At 42.4% G+C, this 24,783-nt stretch overlaps 1 protein-coding gene across 3 annotated transcripts in view; it reads right to left on the bottom strand.

Moving 5' to 3' along the window:
* TSPAN19 (tetraspanin 19) overlaps positions 1 to 24,783 on the bottom strand; it is a 361,288-nt gene that overhangs the window by 231,059 nt on the left and 105,446 nt on the right. For all 3 annotated transcript variants that reach the window (XR_013606926.1, XM_078674223.1, XM_078674222.1), the window contains exons 5-6: positions 12,087 to 12,161; positions 7,684 to 7,794 (exon numbers count right to left, since the gene is read on the bottom strand). Coding sequence is in view for 2 of the 3 variants with exons in the window: in XM_078674223.1 (XP_078530349.1) it covers positions 7,684 to 7,794; positions 12,087 to 12,161 (186 nt within the window). In the remaining variant the exon portion in view is untranslated. The remainder of the gene's footprint in view (positions 1 to 7,683; positions 7,795 to 12,086; positions 12,162 to 24,783) is intronic.

Below are 24,783 nucleotides of genomic sequence, written 5' to 3'. Positions count from 1 at the left end.
CTGGTCCACTAAAATGGCCCTGGGACACCTTAGAACTCGGACGCTCGATTTTTTTTTCCTTTCCTGTACATGCAAAAAAAGGTAAATGCCCGGTACGTTACACGCTTCATCTGCCACGATGAACTCTCCAGAGGAACCGAAAAAAAATATAGTTGTGGTAACTATACCATGCATCGTCATATGGAGAGGTGGCACCAATTAATTATAGTGCTGCATAAAAGAGAGATTTGGAGGAGAACCCCTGACCTGCTAGTACATTCATCAAAGAAGTGGCACTGAGAGCTTCAGAGGCAAGGGAAACGGTCCCAAATATTTAGAAGAACTTTGGAAAGATTAAAATGACATGTTTAGATTGTGGCAAATTAATTTCATGTGGACAGATGAGTGTTACTCTAATAAATACAGCATATGAACATCATCATAGTCGATGGTTGGTAGAGACATTTTGACTATATCCTGGACCTGCCCGTCCTCGCCCAAAATGGCGCCGGAATAAATGGGACTCGTAACTCCTTGTTGTGTACTGGTTGCAGAACCTTGAAATCACGAGATACGTATGCAGTTTTGAAGCACATGGCGGGCGGGGACGAGAATTGATTGAATATTTCGACATCCCTATTGATATTAAGTTCTGATGTGTTATTGATTACTGTACTGTTGAAAGTTCGAATTAACGTCACCCATGGTACTTGCCCGCAAATGTATATCTAGATAATTTTATTGTAACTGGCCCTGTCGTATTTTAATTATAAAATGTACGTCCACCGATTCCGTAACTGTTAGACACCTTAGTTCTTGCAACCTAATGGCCCGCCCGTTACGTTCCTCTACAGTGTAAATGTCTATTCATCATATACGATTACAGTTTGCTCTGTGGCAGGCCCACGTGGTTATAGGCTCGTATTTGTATAATGAAATTTTCACAATAAAGGTTTTTAAAAGAAAACATGGTAGTAGTATATACATTGGTAAAGTTTTTAATAATAGTGACTGTTTTAGAATCATTAAAAGGCAAGTGAAATAAAGCAGACCAATTACATGAAGGGTAAAAGGTATAATACGAAGGAACGCAGTAAAGATAAATGGTCAAGGGCTGTTGTGTTTTCTATTCCTGCAACATAAAGTGATCGATAAGAATCTCATATTCAGGCGTATCAGCGACTAAGACAGCAGGTCGACCCTCTTTTGCTCAACGGCTCCGTCATGGGACGAAGAAACGCTCTTTTTCTCGAAAAAAGAATATATTTTACTTGCAGGACAGTTGTAAAATTTCCGGGAAAGTACATTAGCCTGGAACATTATAACATATATTTAAGAAAAAATAATGTTCGGAAGTAATGAAAAGCGTAATTTTTAGGTCATATGACCAAGCCTTTCATCATTACAATAAGAAAAGTAAAATGAACCAATGAAAAGTTTTATTAACAAGTCACATGACTTGTTATGCTTACGTTACGCGGTGAGCGCCCCGGAAGACTTCCGGATGCGCTAACGCGGCGCGTCATATGACGCATTACGCGACAACGCAGGTACAGAATATAGTCAAAATGTCTCCACCAACCAGCGGTCGGAACACAACCCCTTTCAGCAGGCTAAATAGTTCTGTTAAATGACAACAGAAGGGACAGGCAACAAGAACCATCAGTCAAAGAGGGGAGGGCTAGTTCTTCTCTACCGGGTTACATTGGGGCGCTACCGGAACTGATCGAATTGGTAGTCTACAGTGTTTCTGGATGTTTCAGACTGAAGCTGGGGTTAGCATGAGAGCAGCACCATTTCGTAGCTCCGTCGTGGTCATTCCGCAACCAATCATGGCAGCCGTTCTTTATCGTTATTTTGGGCGGGGTGGGTGGCGGAGCCGAGCTGTTTTGCAGCCATCATTGTGTGGAGTTCAGTTCATCTCACTAGTTTTGTATTTGTCATGAGGGGTTGTTCCTAATGTTTCTATTTTAGCGAGGTCAAAAAGAGATCCCATTAGTGGCCTACTGATTTTGCTCGATTCCTTTTCTTTTTTTTTACACGATTTTTCGTTATCTGCAAAGACTAAACAGAGTATTGCGACTCTGTGTTTGTTTGTAAATAGAGAATGAACCAAAGAGAACTAATTCTAAAACAGTAAATACTTGGATAACAATCAATCAAATGGAGAGAGAAGCAGGCACGACGGATTACAATGGGGGCAAAGGCCTGCGTTAACTACCTTTCACTATCTGCAAAGAGAGAGTACTCCTAATAGAAATGAGGGGGGGGGGCACCATTCAAAGCAGATCAGTGTGCATAAACACGAAAATGTTTTCACTTACCACGTACTTGACATTCGACAGCTTATGATATTTGCTATTAAAAAACCATTGAAATTCACTGAAAAAACCATAGGTTATAGACCATATATAGTTAGGAATTAGCATTTACAAAACCTTGAAAATTCACTGAAAAAACCATAGGTTATAGACCATATATAGTTAGGAATTAGCATTTAAAAAACCTTATTTTACTCACACAAAACCATTGAAATTCCATATATAGTTAGTTGCACTAACTATATATCGCGCACCCGCAATCCACTGCTGATCATGTCACATATTACATCATTCATGACATGGTCAGTGACATCACTGATGACATCACTGATGACATCTCAAATGACATCACTGATGACATCACTGATGACATCTCATTTGACATCATTCTTGTGCTAATACGATAAACCTCTTCAGACTCTAATATAACCTTAGATACACTCAGTGTATACAGACACTCACACACTGCCACTCATCCATGGAGTTACTCACACACCCAGTCAGTCATGCAAAGAAACAATCTCAACTCCATTTCTTCAACTATACAGTTAAACACACCTTACTTATTGAAACATATACTAACACATATTTACTCTCTTATACAATCCCTGATACAAGTTCACAATGATCGATACAACTACTCACTCATTCAGTGGCTCTCATGCACAGTTATTTATATATGCCAACTCTCACATGTACTGTGTTTTACATATGTACTTACTATGACATGTAGCATTGAGATATCCATTCACTCATCAATACACTCATGCACACAGTCAACTGCCCATGTAGCTGTTTCCACATGCACTCTTGAACTCATACACCTAGTGAATAAACTGCTCACACATCTATGCATAGAGTCACACACCTTCCAGCCACCCCTACACAAACTCAATCTCCCATAGAAATACTTGGGCAACCAATTAATAACACATATAGCCTCTCGTATAGCTAATGATCAACACATGCAGCAGTTTACAGAACAACAGACATAATGATGCACAAATTAAGACAGTTTAGTCACTAACCCATGCATTCAGTGAGACACATTTAATCACTCACTCATACAGTCAGTCACGCACCTACTAAATCCTTCATCCAGACACTTATACATCCACTCATTCTTCAATATGTAAAACATATTTAAACTTTACAAAAACACACAGACACTAGATGATGTCATCAGTGATGTCATTTGAGATGTCATCAGTGATGTCATTTGAGATGTCATCAGTGATGTCATCAGTGATGTCACTGACCATGTCATGAATGATGTAATATGTGACATGATCAGCAGTGGATTGCGGGTGCGCGATATATAGTTAGTGCAACTAACTATATATGGAATTTCAATGGTTTTGTGTGAGTAAAATAAGGTTTTTTAAATGCTAATTCCTAACTATATATGGTCTATAACCTATGGTTTTTTCAGTGAATATATATATATATAGACACATATTAACCTATAAGTCACTCCTGTGGCAGGCCTTGACAATCCTGGAGGCAGAGTGCTTGGTTTTGTGTGAGAGGGTGCCCTAGCATGAGCTGAGCCCCTCTGCAGCTTTCGGAACCATCTCCTTATAGCTGTTCTATGATATAGCCACACCATATACTCTTAAGTGCATTATAATCCTCGTGGTTAATGCTAATTTTGGTTTGGCTTTATCAAAACATGTCGTGTAAGGTGTCAAACACTTTGGAATACTACCCCCACCACTTCTGGCGGCGGGGGTAGCATTCCACCCTTCTAGAGGGAGAAGACATGTAGTTACTGGTAAACCCGGCTAAAGTTAAACAGAGCCCCAGCATCACAAAATGGATGCTGCTGCCACAAACACGAGTTTGCCCTCCTGATGCTGGATGACATTCCAGCAGGGGAGGCCTGGGCAATAGGTATCTTGTCCAGGGAGGGGCTGGCACCTCCACAGACAGGCTTTAGTGTATTGGGGCAGGGTGGGTTGCATTCAGTGAATGCTTTTCAGACACTGCCTGGGGCACACAAGGTGCTCCATGCATTTCCCAGTTCAAACCGGTTTCTGGAGCACTCAGCCCCAGCTCTGGCGCGAAACTGGACAAAGGGGAAGGGGTGTAACCACCCCCTCCCCAGGTCCACACATAGGAAGGACTTTAGAGTTAGTCCAACCCCTAAACTTACTATAAGTATAGAACCCCAGTCCCTAGGACTTTAGATTACCCTGGATGAAACTCTGCAACATATATCTTGGACCTTCGACATTCCATATAGACTGGAAGATGGAATGGCACCAACTGCATCTTTACCAGTCTGCATTTTTGAGGCTCCTGCCAGATCCCGAAGAATCTGCAACACAGGATATAGACTTTCAGACATCTCTGATGTTGACCTGTGCTCCCAGCAAAGCTGAGACCTGTAGCGCACACAAGAGATGTGGAACCGGAACTCCTGGACATCGTGTATCTTTGCAACTGCACCAACTTCCCAAGGTATCCTGAAATTGTGCATTGGGATATTTGAAGCCCCTGCCCCAACCACATTTTGCACTGAATCTCAGAGGCCTACACTCCACAAGTATCCCGTGGGCCCGCTTTGTGCATTTCCGCTCAAGGCCCCTTTGCAGTTCCTAGTCCGTTGGCTAGCAAGCCCCCACGAATGGTCATCTTTGCTTTCTTGAACTTTCCAGGTTGCTCCAGACTTGCTCCCACTCCTCTCCAAAGGAGGAGTCCCTCAGACCTTGCTGGTCTGCACTGAAGCCAATCTTGACATCTTGTGTGGGTTGCCATTGCCAAGGCTTGTTGGGTCCAATCCAGATTCCGACACTGTAGTCAACTAGATCCTTCATGGGACAGCCCGGATCCTGCTCCTGGTCATCGTTGACACCTCCTGGTCCTTGTGGCTGAAGAGACAAGCTTCACCTCTTTCACCTGAAACCACCTGACATCGGTTGGCAGCTTCTTCCTGCCATCCTGGTCACTGGCTAGTGACCCAGACTCTGTCTCCTCTGCTTTCAGGTTCTTCACATCTCCGAGCCTCCCTTGGATCCACCCGGACAGTTTTCCTCTGATCGCCTACAGCATTTCTTCGCAGCTCTCCATAGGAATCGATGACGAAATCCGACACCAAAAGACACCTATGCACCCGGCTTCCCTGGATGAGGTAACACGAGTACTCCAGTGCTCCCGTGGGTCTTGATTCTCGAAGTGTCCTAGCCTAAAAGGGTTCCATCGTAGTTCACCTAGAAGTTCCCTTAATCTTTAAAATTGTAACTTGTTTGTTCTCCATGGAAAGTCAATGGTGATCCGTGGCTGTGTTTAGACACTGCATGCGTCCCCCTTGGGCCTCCTGCATCCTAACCTTTAGTGATTCTAGGTAGCCCCAGCGGTTCTACAGGCCCTAGACCTGCTTTCTAACTCTCAGGTGGTACTTATACCACTATTTTAGTATATGGTTTGTGAGGCCCCTGGGGCATAACGTGTACTGTGCAACTTATCGTGTGCTAATTAAGGGGTATATTACCAACAACTAGCGATAGTTTTTGTCTCTAACTTGTTTAGAGACAAAAATTATCGCCGCAAACCGGCGATTTTTATCGCAGATAAACCTTGCTATTAGCAAGGTTTATCGCAAATGCGATAAAAAACGGCCGCAATGCATGAATATCGCTGAAAAGTCAGCGATATTCATGCATTATCGAGCAAATGCTCTTAGCCATGTTATCCACCTCCCATTGGATAACATGGCTAAGAACTGCTCAGGGCAGGTGTTAGCTTTTGGAGATATTCGCGCTTAGCGCGAATATCTCCAAAAGTTGGTAATAGGAGATAGCGATGTTAGCGACTGTTTCCAGTCGCTAACATCTTGGCACGCCCACTTTGCATGTCATTAGTGATAAATATCACTGACATGCAAAGTGGGGCCCATGATGGTCGCTATCTCCTATTAGCTGTCGCTAACTGGTGTTAGCGACAGCTTGGTAATAGGGAGATAATTTTATCTCCGCTTTCTTGGCTTTTAAAGCCAAAAAAGCGGAGATAAAACCCCTTGATAATATACCCCTAAGTTCCTTGTATTGTACTTTTACCTCTGACCTCATAAAGAGTCCAGAGGGGTTGTGTTTAGAATAAATACAAATATATTTGATATATACCTTGTGTGGTGTGCTTTCATTTGATCATTCAAGAGATTATAATTGGTAAAACAACTAGCTTAACTCGCCTCTAAGTCTTAGCCTGAAGGCTGCTCTCCACAGCTACCACTAGGATAGCTTTCTATAAGGTTGACTTTTCAACCTACCATCAATAAGGGTCAATTGGACTGGTGCAAGGTGCCCACTAGTATAGTAGACATCATATACCAGGCCAACTTCTCACAACAATCATTAAAGAAAATTGCATTTTGCAACTTCTATGTATGCCGCATTAAGCTGCACACATAGAAGTTACAAAATGGCATTTCAGATTGTTTATGTGCAGGAAGGGGCACCTTCCTGCACATAAACAATCTTTGGTATAGCCTTTAACGGTCATTAATTCATAACTGTATTTTTGTTTGCTGTGCTTTGTTGTGTTGTTGTACCAAACTTTCCACCCATATCCCTTTGCGGGTTAGTTTTTCCCAGAAGGCCATAGTGCAGAAACAAAGTAAAGGGATACATTTATTGGAATACCGGGTACACCCCGGTGCCTCCCCCACCCAGATCAAGTGGGCTGACAGATCATTCACAGTTCGCATTAATACATTGTATTCTCTACTGTGCCCAGTGCAGACCTACATTGGACGTTCCTTTCCAGCCTTTTCTCCAATTTGTTCTTCGTCTTTTGCTCCATACTCTACTGTCACCTCCTATCCCGCTCCCTAATCCCTATGGAATTCCATTATTTGTCTCACACTTTCCGCAACTAGGGCTCCAATTTCCCACCACTTCCACTTGCCGTAACTCATCATGCTGTAAATACCTCCTTACAAGCATTTCAATGACAGCACTGTAATTGAAAGGATAGCCTTATTTTCAAGCAGTACCAAGCAGCATTCTAGTCTTTAGCCGAGCCTACAGAGTGATGCCACGCGGTCAGACTTAAAAAAAATAATAAAGCAAGTAGCCAAGAGAGAATGGCCTCATTTCACAAACTTTTTCTTCCTGTGAATAATTTAGAGGCAGTTACTGTGTCTTACACAACTTAAATCAGTGTTAAGTCACACCTAAAAGTGCAATAAGGCATACTTACTAACAGAAAAAGCTTTGCTAATTCGAAACATTTGACTATTTTAACAGCCCGCAGGCCTCGCTCAAACTACATTTTTCAATGCAAGAGGTTGTGCTCAATTTCATTTACTGAGCTTTTAGTTGCCTGTTTGTTGCAAATTATATGGTAATGTGTATGTTTATAGACAACAAATCATACTTACACTTTTCTGTATAGTATTCAAGAGTTCCCATTCATGCTCTTGATGCAGGAAACTTCTGTTCCCATAATGTGTAATAACATCATCAAATTTTTCATTTAGTATTTTGAGAATCTGTTGACACAAGCATCCCTATATTAGCATCCATCAGAACAGACATTGTTGCTTGATTTCGAATGTTATAAAACTGTAACATTTGCAATACTTTTCTCTGGTGAGAAGTGGTACTTTCCTTTCATTAAGAAAAGAACGAACAACGTGCTATGTTTCCTAGCCATGGATTTTAATTATTGGGAACTTCTGCTTTTCGAATAATAGAGTCCCAAATGTGGCAGAGAAGAGTAACTTTATTTGAAGTGGCTTACAATACTCATTCATATGCAGGCCCTTTGTCAAGCTGCAATTAATAGCTAGGACTCAAAAGCAACTACAGCTAATCATATAAAAAAAAAGCTCGTAAACAAGATTAGTTCTAAAGATAAATGCAATCAGATCTTGTGCTTGAGTACAGTACACATAATTTCCTGGCAATTAAAAACCGCCAGTAACAGCCCAAGACAGTGAACATCATGATGTTTAGCAAAATCCTACTGCCGTGACATGTCTGTTTTGAATAGGTTACGTATACGATCACGTCTTTAATTCACATTACAGGAAATAAGGCAAGTGTTTGTCTGTTTCACAGAGAGAAAGGGAACAGGGAGGAATACGATAGAGTGGAAAACATTAAAAAGTAATCACTTTCCTTCTGCACAACTGAAAGCCAACTTTTTGACCACAAAGGTGTTGACTCATGGGGTCGTTATCAGAATCAATAAAAATGAGGGGGGAAGCATTAGAGTTTAATCTGAGCGGGTGGTTGCTGATGGGCGTCACCTGCACTCTTTTTAGGGGGCTGTCACTTATTCTTCCGCAAAGTCAAGAGAGAGAGAGAGAGAGACAAACACACAAAGCAGATGAAGGAAGACAAAGACTTAAAAAAAAGTCACAAAGGGAGAATGCAGGAACCTGCAAGAGTGAGATAAAGGGGAATGAAGTGTCTGGCAGTGAATTAAAGAGACATGAGGTGAATTCGGCATCTTGGGATTCAGAGCACTGACATTTAATAGTGATGGCCGGGCTGTTGAGCAGCATTTTGGGCACGCCACTCATTATTTTATAAATGCACCAATGTGTAGCACCCCTGTTAATGAGAGATGGAAGTTGGTGGGACCCCAGTAGTGCCATTAAAGCCGCATTGGTGTGTTTAGAAACCACAAAAATGTAGTCTATTTGCGTTTGCTGGTAAGCAGGCAAAGTATTACATTAAGATAGTTAGGAAATTGGAACCAACCAGTAGAATTGGAGTATTACCCCTTACAATACAGATGATACTCAAGTGTTGTATAGCTCTACAGAGAGTATATCAGTCCATCTTTAAGATGGAAGATGATTTAACCAAATAGGATAGGAGCAGAGTTGAGATGGGCTGCTGCTGAGTAGGACAGAGCCACCTTGCAGTGGGACAAGAACACTGTGGCCATGATAATACTACTCGTAGAGACTTCTGCTGAGGCTGTCCTAACCCTGGTCATAGGGCTTCCATGTGTGGTTCCCAGCTCACTGGCCTCTCGTTTTCCCCATTGTTGCCATAGGTCAGACATCTAACGATGTCATGTTTAGTGTTCTGCGAGATGACACATTTTCCTGCGTCACAAAGAAGTGGAGGCCATTATGGACACGTTTCACTATTTAAATTGTGCCTCCGAGTTCATGACCCAGAATGACCTCAATATTCAGGCTGTACTTTAGCACTGGTGTTTTTTACAGCTCCACTTCACTACTGGCATTTCTTCTTTGTAGTGACAGCATGTTGAAGATTCTGGACCTTATAAACTAAAATGAACTGGCACAGCTACTTAAATGGAGGCCGGTGGAGACGGGACAATGTTGCATGACAGTGGCCAGCTGGGTATACTCACCCATATTCTTTGCGCATGTCCGAAAATACAGGAATTTGGGAGGTGGTACTCCGGGACATAGACACAATTTACCACACGGAGTTGCCTAAACTCCCCACGTTCACGCTATTAGGGCTGCCCAATGCTTTGATGTATCCCCTCAAATCCGAGCGAGGCAGAGCGATAGCTCTAGCACTGAGCGCGGCCAAACAGGTCTTGTTGGCTCTATGGGGTACGGAGGAGATACCCTCCACCCTATCTGGCTCTATAAAGTATGGGACTACTAGGCATGGAAAAGATTACAGCAGGCCTTACACACTCTCTTCCTAAATTTGATAAAACCTGGGGGTCTACTATAGAATTTCTGTCAAATTAATTCAAGGAACTCACCTGCCCAAGGTATTTCAGGGTGCTCTACCTCACTGGCTCCCCTCGCCCGCAGGAATAGTCCCTACACGACCCCCCACATAGTTTACATACAGGTTGTATGCCTGGCCCCCTCACACACACACTGGGAATAGGCCTTAGTACCCCCCTCTTCTTCTTTCCTACCTTCTACTCTCTATACTTTTACTTGCAGGTTAAATAAACGATCCCCACCAGCCATTGGATGTAGGTGGTGGTGGCTATTATATTGCTTGACCTGCTTTATCAAATAACAATAAAAGATTTAAACCATAAACAAAAATGAAAAATGTATGAAGAATATTGGCTCAACACATAGGTACTGTGTAATGCGCATAGAGTAGCACTACCGCTCATATCTGCAGCTTGCTGTTTATGCTCCAAACTACCTATTCTACTTCGAGTCTTCACTCAACAAATACACACACCTTTGAGGTATGCTTCACACTGTAGGCGTATCATCAAGTACTGTATATGCACTACGGTATCTGCAGAATAGGTATATGCACACCTTTTGGAAATACTGTGCATTGTAAGCATGTCATCCCACATTTTCAATATCTATGGTGTTACACCAATCTGCCCTGAATCTACTTCACTTAGTAGAATTGTAGCTGTTGTCATATGTTAATGGGATTCTGTGCACCTTATCAAATGCTCTGTTTCTCTAAATGTACTTTCTCAATACATGCTTGTGAAACAGTTGATCAATATTAGGGTACATGTGATAATTCTATTGTGTTTATATTCTTATTCAATCAAATAATACATGTCCCCTAACGTTTCTGATATAATAGCAGCTGCTGGCATATTCCAACCTCCTTTATTCTTAAATGGAAGGGGGGACCAATGCTTTCTTGGTGGTTTGCTCCTTCCCCCTTCTCCTGTCCTGGGCAGAAGTGGTGGTTATTCAGGTAATGGCAGCTGAGCGGACTCCTGAGGAGACCGTGGAGATACCAACTTCTCTGCCATTGTCAATGGCGAACCAAGCTCATCATACTTTACCGTGATCAGTTTATTTCCTCTTTACAACACTCTAACAGCACCTCTCTAAAATCTTAGCCCTGACTAATTCCATGTACGAATTCCCACATCTACTCTCACTGGGAATTCATTGGATTATTTTGAGTGGGATTATTAGTAGTCCCACATTTAAACTATTTAGGCAAGCTGCAATTTGTTTGCTCCTAACATTCAGGAATGTTTTTATGTCGACTTTTTTAGTAAAATGTATTATAATAAGTATATTACGTGGAATTAAACTAGCGGACAGGCAGGATAAAAAGAAATTAGACAGAATTTATTTTTTACTTAGTGTTTCACCCACTCTTCCCATTCGTTGCGAAATTAAAATAGTAGAAATACTTTCTTCAGCACAATAGAATATTACATTTCAGTCATGTCTGTCTGTCATGTCAAAAATAAAATATGTTCAATAATCACGAGGGAACTGGCAGGACCAGATGTTCATTTTTTTTATAAATAAAACATACATTGCTAATTATCAAATGTATTCAATTTAATGTATGGAACTTGTAATATTATTTAAACATTCCACAGCTTTGCACTAGCGACAGAGTTATTCTTAACGGTACTGGGTGAATTAATCTGCAGAAGGTAAAACATTGTCTAGAGTAGACCAATATCCCGGACATATCAGTTGACCATACTTCATTAAATCGTTTTTTAAGGAAATTTGTTTTTTTAATTTTATAACAGTAGGATCTTCAGGAAGAACTTCTTCGAAACTGAGCATCAGTGCTGGAATCACTTTCAAAGAAAGTATATTAATATTTAATGATTGAACACAGTAAAATTTAAACCAGCAATAACTGGTCTCAATTTCTCTGAGGATGGAGATTTTGCAGCACATCCGACAACCTTCGATCAACCGACACATAACTTGGGTTGTGTGATGAAAATACGATGCATGTAACAAAAACACATTGCAGAACAAAATTAGGATTTTTCTTTTTTTTTGGCAGTTGGTCATTTAAAATGTTATTTATGTGCATACATGATCTGCATAATACTTTGACATTATATGAAATGTACACATACCTCTTCTTGTTGAGTAAATAGTACCAACTGGACAGCTATTTGAGCCACACAAATTAGAATTAGCAAGGACATATACTACAAGGGAAAGAGAGACAATTTGTCGAATTAAATTGGTTACATCACTAGATATTGCAATAGCAAACACAAGCACTTAGAAGATACTGATAATATTGTCACATCAATAGAACTGAAAACTTTTAGTATGCATACAAATGTTTATGGTTTTGTGCTCTGAATAACTTTAGTCTGTTTAGGGCCAACATTTACGAATGATTTTCACCATCACTAGTGCCTTGCAAAGTGGCAGTAGTTATTCACCATACAGTGTCAAAGGTGTTTTGTTTTACGCTGGAAATGTGCACTTTCCAAAGGTCAACCTACGCTTTGTACCACTTAGAGCCATTTGGCCGCCAGAGGGTCTTACTGGAGTGGATCAGCGAAACACCCATAGGTTTTGACTGAAACCCCTGACTTCTATGGTAGCCAGACCAACATTTGTTTAAAAAAAATAATATCTACTTTAACAGGCTGCAGGCATAAACAAGGGCAGAGGTATGCAATTCTCAAAAAAGCAGACGCATCGCGTGTGTGCTGTAGTGCACAGCACACTTCCATTGAATGCATGGGAGTCTTATGAGTTTATCTTCTCTTGGGAATTTATAATGGAAGAGTATACCTCATGTAAACCTACACACACTTGCCTCTGCACCATGGGGCGAGACTTTGCATCACACAAGGCAGCCTTGCATCAGCACAAGAGCAGGGGGTGTCAACAGCAGAAGGCAGATCTAAGTAGAAAGGTGCCTGTGCTGGTCTTCCCCATCTTGTAAAGCAGTGCAGCAGGTGTGAATGCCTTGCTACGTTGTGTGAAATATTAGTAAATCTTGTCCTTTGATTCCAATAGCAGCTATGACTGTGATGAGGACACAAATGATGGTGAGAGAAAGCTGTGCTTTGTCAACACTGCTGATCTATAAACGGTCTGTGGGTGATGTTACAAAAACATTCATCACGAATGGTGTTGTAGAAAAATATGAAGAACCTGTTTATTGATGTGGAATAATATTGATTCTAGAGTATCAAATGCTACTGAATTGTTCGGGTAAGAATATATAGGAATGTATAGATCCACTATCCCTAATTCAGATCTACTTATTTTAAAGGTGCATTATATATGGAGATATAGATGTATTATTCCTGTTAATGATAATTAATGATTTTTGAATGGTTTGACTGAATGAGGTTTACTATGGGAGACATTCAGTTCAAATTGATACCAGAGCTATGAGAAATTCGATGACAACATATTCATTAAGTTTGCTAAAAAACAAAGTCCCATTTCCATGTTCAATAAGTGCAGCATGCACAGAAAAGACAAGAAAGAGGAGAAATAGAGACATTATTTCTTTTTTTACACCTCCCCTGGGAAGGGCTAGTCTTTTATGCATACCCAGGTCTACCACTCCTGGTAAATCTGGGAATGCGCCAAAATCCATGGTCGAATTCATGGGTACACCCCCGCTCCACCCATTGAATAGTTCCTTAGAACAGAGTAACGCAAGTAAACAAGCCATGTATGGCCACGCAAGGTGGCCTTGCTTGGCTTGGTAAATCTCATTCTAGGTTTTGTGTCGCTCCACGTCCCCTTGCATGGCCTAAGGGCAATGCAAAACCTTCGATAAATAAGTCACTCAGGGTGCATTAGTATGTTTTTCATAAAAGTATCAGGCAGCCGCGGCCCGTGGAGGGAGTTGCGGTGGGGCAGGCAGGCGGGGCGGGGGAGGGGTAGGGTGGGGGGTGATAAACACCGGAATATGGATGATTACAGGTATACATTTTTACATAAGAAAACGGAAATCACAAACGTTTTTCAGGCATTCTGGCAGGTTCCTAGATGTAGCCTTGAAAGCATCTGCAATCGGCATCCAGGCAAGGTCAGAAACCTGTGGATGCGGATTACAACTTTTTTTGGGAGTCAAGCCCCCAATAATAGCTCATAGTACAAGCAGCTGTCCTCTGACTTCCGGTTTTAGTCACACCCCACCAAATTCACAGTTCCCCTGCTCTATGTAGAGTCAGAGAAGCGCTCAGTTGACACCGGCGTAATACTTTGAATTGACAGCCTGATGGCTACTGGGACATCAGGTCACAGTGCCACTCACCCTGACCTTCTCAGCATGGGCTGATGCCACTTGACCTACTAGGAACCACCATGCACGAAATGGCAGTCTAGTGTATGGAAATCATACATTAGACCCCTAGAGCTGTGGGAAGTACCCCGCATGCTGGGTCCAAAGCTATTTTGTTCTAAAAGAACTTTGTGAGTTTGTTCTTGCTGAACAAAGTATTTTGCCAAGTTAGCACATTAAACATTTACCAAATCGTGAAAGGCTTTGGCCTTAAGTGGGGCCGCAGCAGCGACAGCTCCACTGAAGACACAAAGATCTCTGCCTGCTTGGGGCACAGAGATCTCTGCCTGCTTGGGGCACAGAGATCTCTGCCTGCTTGGGCCACAGAGATCTCCGCCTGCTTGGGGCACAGAGATCTCTGCCTGCTTGGCAGGGATCTCTAAATTTGGAGGGCTGTCCACCGCCTCAGGAGCAGAGACATAGGTGACAGCTGACTTGATGGGCTGGCGAGACACTGACCAGGATCTAAATCACCTTTTACGTTCCTAGTATTGATAACTGCAGGGAGAAGAGTAACTGGCCAATTTTAAAGAGCACTGGCAATGAGGACCTAAGGGCCAGATGTACGACCCTACCAATTTGCGAGTCACAAATTGTATAGTTTTGAAAAACGCAATTAGGAATGTACAACAGTGTCTCAGACACTGTTTGCGATTTCTAATGGCGTCGCAAATTTCATGCCTCTTTAATGTTCATGAGGCAGGTGCAATTTGCGATCCCATTAGAAATGGATAGCACTCCCACGGGGAGCAGACCACCATGTCTGTGGCTCCTTTTTAAATAAAGCATTTTTTTTTATAATGCCGCCGGTTTTCCTTAAAGCATGGGTACTCATAGTACGGCCCGGCAAGCCTTTCTTGGCGGCCCACAGACCTTGCAGACATTGTACCTGTGTTTTATTTTTTTTATTTTTTCAAGAGTGTCAGCATACACCACCGCAGCAGCACAGAGACTCTGCTCTATGGGGGCCGGGCGATTCCAGCGATAGTCAGAGTGAAGATGCAGGGGCGCTAAGAGGTGATATACAACAAAGCCTTGTTATCAACCTAATAGTCTTTTAAAGACCTGTGAATTACTGGGGTAATGCTGTGTGTGTGCCCGGGATGCTGTCTCAGCCCAGGCTGCCACAAGGGGGATGGGAGGGTGGTAACAGAGGGTAGCAGACAGAGGGAGACAGAGGGAAAGAGACAGAGAGAGGGAGACAGAGGGAGGGGGGGAGAGGGAGGGAGGGAGACCGAGGGAGGGAGACAGAGAGAGACAGAGGGAGACAGAGAGAGAGAGGGAAACAGAGAGGGAGGGAAACAGAGGGAGGGAGACAGAGGGATGGAGACAGAGGCATGGAGACAGGGAGACAGAGAGGGAGACAGAGGGAGGAAGAGCGAAATAGAGGGAAAGGGAGGGAGAGAGAGGGACACAGAGAGAGGGAGACAGAAGGAGACACACAGAGGGAGGGAGACAGACAGAGGGAGACAGACAGAGGGAGACAGATAGACGGAGACAGAGGGAGACACACAGAGGGAGGGAGACAGACAGAGGGAAACAGAGGGAGACAGAGAGAGAGAGAGAGAGAGAGGGAGGGAGGGAGAACGAGAGAGATAGAGAGAGGGATGGAGACAGAGAGAGAGAGGGAGAGAGACAGAGCGAGGGAGGGAGAGACAGATTGAGGGAGGGTGACAGAAAGAGAGAGAGACAGAGAGAGAGAGAGAGAGAGAGAGAGAGAGACAGAGAGAGGGAGAGAGAGAGAGAGAGAGAGAGAGAGAGACAGACAGACAGAGAGAGAGACAGAGAGAGAGAAAGAAAGATGTGTGTATGCCGGGTCTGGTGGCTCAGTGAACGAGGGCGTCCGCTGCATGGGCCTGTGTTAAACCTCATTGTCACAGTTTTTTTTTTCTCGCCCCACCCCCCTCCCCCACTGACCCCGCCCCCACCGGTGCGGCCCTCGGTCACAAACATCACTGTATATTTGGCCCCCGAGAGAAAGATTGTGAGTACCCATGCTTTACAGGATGCATTTAAGAAAGAAAAATGAAACGTGTCTGTTTCATTTTTTAAGAGTAGGGCCTGTTCCTAAAAGATATTTTCACATCCATTCACAAAGGAGAAGGTGCCACCTGGGGACCCCTTCATGTTTGTGAGCAGTTTACCACCTACCTGAAGTAGGTGGTAAACTGCAAATGTTTTGCGCAAAACAATCATACATTGAAGTACGAGTCGCTATTAGGAAGGGACACCCTTGGCACACCCCTTCCTAATATCAAATCGCAAACCCTATTTTCCGAGTTGGTAATAGGTTACTGACTCGCAGAATAGGGTTTGTACATGGGGCAGATCAATTTTGCGGTCGCAAACGGTCCGATTTCTCGTTTGTGACAGCAAAAAAATGGTCGGACATCTGGCCCTAAATCTTTAGACAATAGGGGACAAACCTATTGTATTTATCTAAAAATCTACGTAATTAAACAAAAACATACACAATAATTTGCAAGAACAGAACTCAAGTTAGTGAATCTAAATGTAATGAAAGACATGGTAACATGTGAAGACAGAGCAGGTTATACATATTTTAACTGAAGTATTGATGTTATAAGTTGGATTACACAATAAATACATCTTTGAAACTAACAGCCAAAGTCAGAATCTAGTGAATTTGACAATATCCTGATTTCCATTTGTAAGAGTGAATAACATGCTTAGGGTGTTGCTTTATTAACCAGGGGAGCATATAGATCAGAAATGGAGAATGTTGTTTTTTTCAAATATGTAGTTTTTAACATTTCTAACCAATATAACTTAGTTGCTAGCTCTCTCTGAATGCTTTTTTGGTAAATGGCCAGTAAATGAAACATGTGCCTTTTAATTTCAGAAAGCTCTCTTGTCTCTCAATTTGCATCTTTGTCAATGCACCCTTTCAAACTTTTTGAATGACAGAGTAACTCCACTATATGTGCAACATCGTACCTGTCTGGTCACAACCTCTCTGGCATGAGGAGGAAACACCGGAAATAGTATACAAGATGGGGATCCCTCTATTAGCATGCGTATGTGGGACCAGGGTTCCTACAAAGTATTTTTTTGCAAGGTCATATTTGTAAGCCTTAAACAATGGGACTAAATGGTGCATTATATTTTCCAAGCAATGTATTTAGATATGACACAGCATAATTTTTAACATCTTTCAATTGGCTTCATAGAGCTATCTTCCCCAGACATAATTTGGGATTTGATAACCTGTCACATATCTGTGGGAAATGAAAACAATCTATTATACAATCCAAAAGCATCCATGTGCTACTTACTAACTCTCTCTTAAATAAGCGATACATGCAAGGAACCCCTCCTTAGTCCAAAGAGCACTGCATTGGAAATGGCTCCCAGCAAAGACTAGAAATGTCGAAGACCACAACAAATTTAAAAATGCTGTAGAACATGTTTTTCCCCAACAGATTACTATAGTTCCTATCCTTGGAAGAAGCCGAACCAATTTCAAAACAAGGATGGTGATCACAAGAATATACAAAGTCAGCTCTAATTCTTTATTGACCCGTTACACAAGGAAGGTACATGATAGCTGCAAGAAAATAAAAGTAGTACTCGATGTATCACGCATAACACTAGGTACTTATGGTCTAAAAATACAGGTCACGGTGTTCTAGCAGACTACTGTTTGAAAGTGTTCCAAATCAAATGACAGGCCCTTGTTGGAGAGGAAAATCATGTAGACCATTAATGACAAGGAAAACTGACCATAACACTTTTTTAGAGAACTATTAATAAACGTGCATTAAATGCAAATTGTAGAAAAGATTATAAAAATAAATAATTGTTGTTACTGCATTGTAAAAACATGCAGAAAAGAGTAGTATAGATGATATAAATCGTATAAGTTACATAGGTTGTGATTCACTAAAGTATAAGAACTATACTTTATTAACGTGTTAAAAACTTGCAAATGATGAACTCTCACGTTATAAAGTTTACCGTTAATCATTTGGGAACATCATTTGTATGAGAGAATAACTAATGAGATCTATCAAATGGTAAGATACTGACTATGATAGTACATTTTACTTAAATCTACTTCTTTTTGTGTAACCGTGTGCACAGAAAATGACAAAAGAATACGGCGCCAGATCACGTAACCAGGCCCGATATCCCTTTAGAAAACAATCTATTGGCAGAAACTGGGGCTGCAATTGCTGAGACTTCTGCTAATTCTGAAGCTGGAAATAATCTTGTTGAAACCCCCACTGAAATTACGCTAACTATCATCTACAATACTATGATGGCGCATCGGGCAGAAAGTAAATCTGAAAATCTTCGCACTCAAGCCACCTGTACCAAAATGAAAAATGCTATTCGTCGAGCAATTAAAATTTGTGCTGAGACTACTGATAGAGTAACTGAAGCTGAGGCACGCATTTTGGCTCTGGAGGAAGAGTCTATGTCCCAGAAGCAAGAACTTGAGAATGTTAAAGCCCATAGGGATGACCTTTCCTACAAGTTAACGAGCCTAGAAAATCAGGCCCGCAGAAATAACTTACGATTTCTTGGAATACCTGAAAAGAAGGAAGGGACTGATGTTAGACAATTTGTTGGTGGACTTTTAAATGAGGCTTTTCCTGACTTAAAATAATGGGACTGGGCAAAAGAAGTCCAAAGAGCGCATCGTTTCCCCTTTTCTATTAAGAAACCTCGTCAGGGTGAGATAGATTATCCCCGGGCAATCCTTGTTAGCTTTAATAACTTCCTCGCTAGAGAGGAAGTTTCAGCCTTAGCCAGACCTGAGAAAAAAGCAATTGCAAAAGGATGCACATTTTTTGTGCGGCCGGATTTTTGTCAGGCAACAGTGGCCCAGCGGTGGCATCTTAGACAATTAATACCTGATTTCCAGAAAAAAGGGGCCACCGTCTACCTTCAGAACCCAGCCAAACTAAAAATCTTGTCGAAAGGACAAACAAAATTCTTCTTATCAGAGATTAAGGCTAAGGAGTTTCTAGATACATTATAAAAATGACATCGTTATTAGGCAGGATATTATGTTTCTATTTAGTTTGCAATATTACCATACTAAACTTAATTCTTAAGTCATTAGGGTGTTAATAGAGTTAAAAAAAAATTTGTCTGCTTCTCCTTTTTTTTTTCTCTTGTGGTGTGCGGAGCTGGAGGGACGCGGCACTCCATACATTACAGGAACTGAGAGTTCCTGAGCCTCATGTGTGGGGGAGGGGGATGGGTGACTAGTCTTGGACCAGGGGGTGGTGGTGGTGGTGGGTGGTGGGGTGTAATGCAGCAACAATAGGTAATCCGGGCATTATAAAACAGATTAGTTGGATTTTTATAAACCATAAGAGTAGTAAGAATCAATTAAAAAAGATTATTGTTCATTGTGTTTTTCAAAACTCTAAAATGGGGAGAAAAATTAAAATTTGTTCGTTAAATATCAATGGTCTGAATGATTTTAAAAAGTTAGGGATTTTGCGACATTTGATTCAATCTTTGCAATTTGATATTCTGTGCCTACAAGAGACACATATTCTATGGTCTAAGAGAAGTTTGTTGAAAAATTTGGGTCTTGAGCTTCTGATCTGCTCTAAGCAAAAGGGTGTCACAAGAGGAGTTGCTGTTCTCATATAACGAAGGACTGGGAAATGTGTTAGAACCTTAGGCGATAAATGGGGGAGATGGGGACTAGCGGAAATTGTTATTGAAGGGACTAAATTTACTGTTGGTTCTATATATGGTCCAAACCAAGACGATAAGGAAGTATTTAACCTAATTAATTCTGAATAAGCAGAGTGGAATCAACCTTTAATTCTATGTGGAGATTTTAATATCAATATTGATGCTAATTGTAATATCAGGAATACTTGGAATTACAAAGGTTGTAAGATCCAAACCTTTAGAGCCCTTAGGGAACTAATCTTGGGGAACGGATTGATAGATGTGTGCAATAAGCTAAGACCCACGGAGCCAGGCTTTACTTATTTTTCAGCTCCACACCAAAAATTTGTTCGTTTAGACTATTTTTTTTATCTCTGTAAAGCTTACTGAAAATATAAGTATAGATGTTTTACCACAAATCGTCTCCGATCATAACCCTATCGTACTAGAATTATTACTTTCTCCTCAGGATTATTTTTGAAAAAGGCAATGGTCATTTCAAAGAAATCTATTGTTAGATCAGGACTATTTAGCTCATAAGGATATGACTATAAAGGAATTCTTTTTGAACAATAATAATACGGCTTCAATTCAGACAGTTTGGGACACTTTTAAATCGATTATAAGAGGTGAGACCCCGAGTTATTCGAATTACCGTTTAAAAAAAAAACAAGCTGAATTTAACGCCGCCTTGGACAAAGTAACTCAGGCGGAATTAAAGCTAGCCTCTAGTATCAGATTCGGTTCTGGTGTACAGGAAGCTCAAAAAGCTCTGTCCTCTGAGCGTCAGCCGTCTATTCATTCTTGGCTGAGCAGGTAGCAGTGAAGTACAAATTATTTAAAACAGAATGCTATGAACTAAGTGAGCAGACGGACAGAATACTAGCGCAAAGACTAAGGCAGAAAACAGCTATCACCGAAATAATTAAAATTACTGATCAAGATGGTGTAAGTCAAGAGTCTAGGTCTGGTATACTGAAGGCATTCCGGGATTTTTATCAATCTCTGTATAATAAATCGAATGATGGTACTAGTGTAAGGAGCGATGCGTCCAGCTATTTATCAAATTTGGACTGTTCCTCTTCTCTCACTGAAGATCAAAGAGCAGTACTATCCGCCTCAATCACTTGGGAAGAGTTAGAAGGGGCTAATCTTGGACTAGCTTCTGGTAAAGCGATGGGTCCGGACAATATCCCCATGGAATTTTATCGTACGTTCCGTAATGTTCTGAAACCAGAGTTGCTAAAAAAAATTCAAGAATCATTTTATGCCCGATCTCCTCCCTCATGGTCATTAGCAACAATAGTTGTATTAAAACAAAAAGGAAAAGATTCTATAGATCTTGGGTCATATAGACCAATTTCCTTAATAACCTCTGACAGCAAGATCTTTTCTAAAATTTTAGCAAATAGGCTAAATGATCTGATGCCTAATTTAGTAGCTACATTTCAACACGACTTTATAAAAAAGAGAGACACAGCGGATCACATAAGAAGAATTATCGCCCTCTTGGATTGGGCGCAGGCCTCGGGATCCCCAGTCGGAGTGGCCCTACTGGACGCCGAGAAGGCGTTTGATAGGGTCGACTGGGGGTTCCTTTGGCATGTTCTGGCTTGGAAGTGTTTCCCCGTGGAATTTATAACGGCCTTGAATGCTTTATATAACGAACCTAAAGCTGTGATCCGAATAGCTACCGATACTTCTACCACACTATCAATAACAAGGGGGACCAGGCAAGGGTGCCCTTGCTCCCCCTTGTTATTTGCGCTTTATATAGAACCATACTTGCAAAAACTCACAAATGAGGATAGTATCCCCCCGGTTATAATCCATCAAATAGGATATAAAATCTTAGCCTACGCTGACGATGTTGCGATCGTCACATCGAGTATCAGTTTGGCATTTCATAAGATCATAGAACTAGCTTGTGAATTTGGCCTATACTCCGGTTACAAATTAAACATTGCAAAAACACAGATAATCCACTCTGCGGCCGGCTCACCAGCTGGTTTGACACTATCAACTACGGCTCTTTACCTAGGTGTGAAATTGTCCGCTAAGGTAGAAGATATTCTAGGGCTTAATCTTGATCCATTACTGGCTTCCACTAATAGGTCTCTTGAAAGGTTAAACAATCTACATATCTCTCTTTATGGCCGTACTAATGCTGTCAAGATGCTTTTTTTTCCTAAATTTCTTTATTTTTTTCGGACTATACCTTTATTGTTCCCCTCTAGCTTCTTTATAAAACTAGATAGAATAATCTCAAGATTTTTATGGGGATACAAAAGAGCTAGGAGGTCTTTTTTTTTTTTGGGGGGGAAAACCTTTATTTACGTAAAAGTGTACACCGCTATTCAGCCGAACATCCCGGGGGCACGGCAGCACGTTAAAGACATAATATCATGGCACACACCGATCATATCTCCGGATAGGTGAGGTTTAATTTTACTTGTATATCAGGATGAAATCAAGAACGTAAAAAGCTCCAATATAAAGTAAATAAATATGGGGATAAGGTGCCGAACCGTAAAATATAGTTATACAATGGGCGGGCCAAACAAGAAAATCCTACATAATTAAGACGATCACAATTAAGACATTGGCACCGCGTCAAATGAGTCAGGATACACATGCATACAATTACTATGAGCACCAATTAGGCGCCCGCCCATTGATACCAATAATGCAACAGCAATTGAGGCACAGATTACGACAGATCAATGAAAACTCGGGGATTAACCCATTAAACTGATCCCAGACCCAGAGAGAGGAGAAAGTGAAAGGAAAGCCAAAAGAGCGAAGAGAAAAAGACCATAGAAACAAAAAAAGGGAAAAACAATAAAACCCCTCCCCCAACCCCCCACCCTGCACCCCTGCAGATGGCTACGGCCTACCCCCCCTAGCAGCGTGCCTGTCGCCCAGTATCTGAAACCCGAAATATAGAAGAGAGAAGAAATATAAAAGAGAAAGAAACATTGAGGGGTCCCCAGTGCAGGCCCCCGGCCCCCCCCCACCGCCGCGTAGCATTTCAAATACCCCAACGTTGTTACCAAAATGTCAAAGGCACCAACCTAAACAGGATAGCACTCCAGCTCCACAAGTCACATAGCTAAGATGAAAGTCCCCCCGTGCAGCAACCAAAAGAAACTGATTACCATTACTCAACCCAAACCCACCCGGCCACAATATAGACATATCCCAGTCCGTTTGGTGCAAGGTCAGACAATCAAAGTACCAACAGTGATGCAAGCAGGTAAGCCCGGAGGAAGGCAGGGAATCTTGCAGTACACCAGGACACGACACACTCGAAAGCCGCCCACAGCCCACTTGGCCAGTTCCGGATTAGGAGAACAAAGTCCGGTTCAAAAAGATTAATCATTTTGCTGCGTCTGGAGTGCATGACGATATCAGCCACCGGAGAGAAAGAGCATGAGACGAGACTCCACGAACCGCACATCCGATGGATACTCCGATACTCCATGTACCCATGGAACCAGGTGTCAGTGTGACGATCCGTTTTGGAACGAACAGGGAGACCCCCAAGTACAAACTCTCGCTTCTCAGCCACAATTAAAGTCACATCAACACTCCACAGCAGTGTCTCTCCAGAAACTGTAGAGGGGATCACACAAGCTAAGTCTCCCAGAGATAATACCGGCATCGGGCTTTCTTTCCATTCCACATGTACCAGGGTTTGAGCACCATAGCAATCCAATCCGGATTTTGTCCTCCCAGCACACAGGGGGGCATCCGATCCTCACCCTCCGATCTTCAGCGCGCGCCACCATCGCCACGGACAGGTACGGCTCAGTGAAGGCGACAGTACAAACCGGGACTCCCAGCATGAGTGCCGCATGGGCGCACACCAGAGCAGCCAGCCCGTGATACAGAAAAGAGCATAATACCAACGCCGCCATGTTGCACACAGTGTGGGTGTCATCTCCATTTCCCCACAGAAGGCCACATTCTTGCCCCCTGGATCTCAAAAGCGCCATCAAAAACATTGTGTATCAACCGGCTCCGATCACCTGGAGTGCGGGATACAATCAGCTGCACGCGGGTCACACAAAGCTCTGTTAGGGAGACAAAGAGCGGCGGCGTGTATTCCCGTTCCACAAATCAGCAATCGGGGGGGGGGGGGCATGACCGGCATAGAGGGATGGCATATTTCAGATTCACCAGGCTCAACAGATCGAGTGCTGGGTGCATATTCAGAGGTGGGCGGACCTCCATAGCGGTTGACCGGCACCTTCCGGGTCAGTGTGGCCGTTGTTCCATTCGCGGCCAGCAGCCGCATCACGCAGGGTCCCGGCTCCGGGACTCGTGCAGGCCACAATGCACGGGAGGACATATCTTCGTCTTCAGGGCTCGGAGATCAGTCAGAGTCACACACGGAGGGGCAGTTCCCTCTCCGACATTCGGGAGCCTAATAGCAGGGCAGAATAGACAGCGGGATCCGGCAGTAGGGGAAGAAGGTCGACGGAGCCGGGAGCCCGGGCGACCATCTTGGTCGCCGGTCTGGCTCCGCCCCCTAGGAGGTCTCTTAATTGGTGTACCCTACCTATGCTTAGAGGAGGTTGGGGAATGCCGAATTTCCGCCTATACTATCTGATGGTATCGCTTAGGCTCATGAGTGGTCTAATCTTTCAAAGGATAACTATAGATGACCTCACATATCCATCAATTTATGTAATGATCCTTGGCACTCAAGCAAGACAATGTTTAGTACGTTTTACCGAACCAAGTTGTTACAAAAAAACAAGATTTAAAGTCATAATAACGGCTTTTCAGATATGAAAACAATTTAAGAAAAGATTTTGTTTGAATAGCAATTTTACCTACTA

Source organism: Lissotriton helveticus, chromosome 1_1 (assembly GCF_964261635.1).
Source record: "Lissotriton helveticus chromosome 1_1, aLisHel1.1, whole genome shotgun sequence".
NCBI lineage: Eukaryota > Metazoa > Chordata > Amphibia > Caudata > Salamandridae > Lissotriton > Lissotriton helveticus.
The sequence above is the reverse complement of the archived record's forward strand: the minus strand, read 5'-3'. Positions and strand labels throughout refer to the sequence as shown.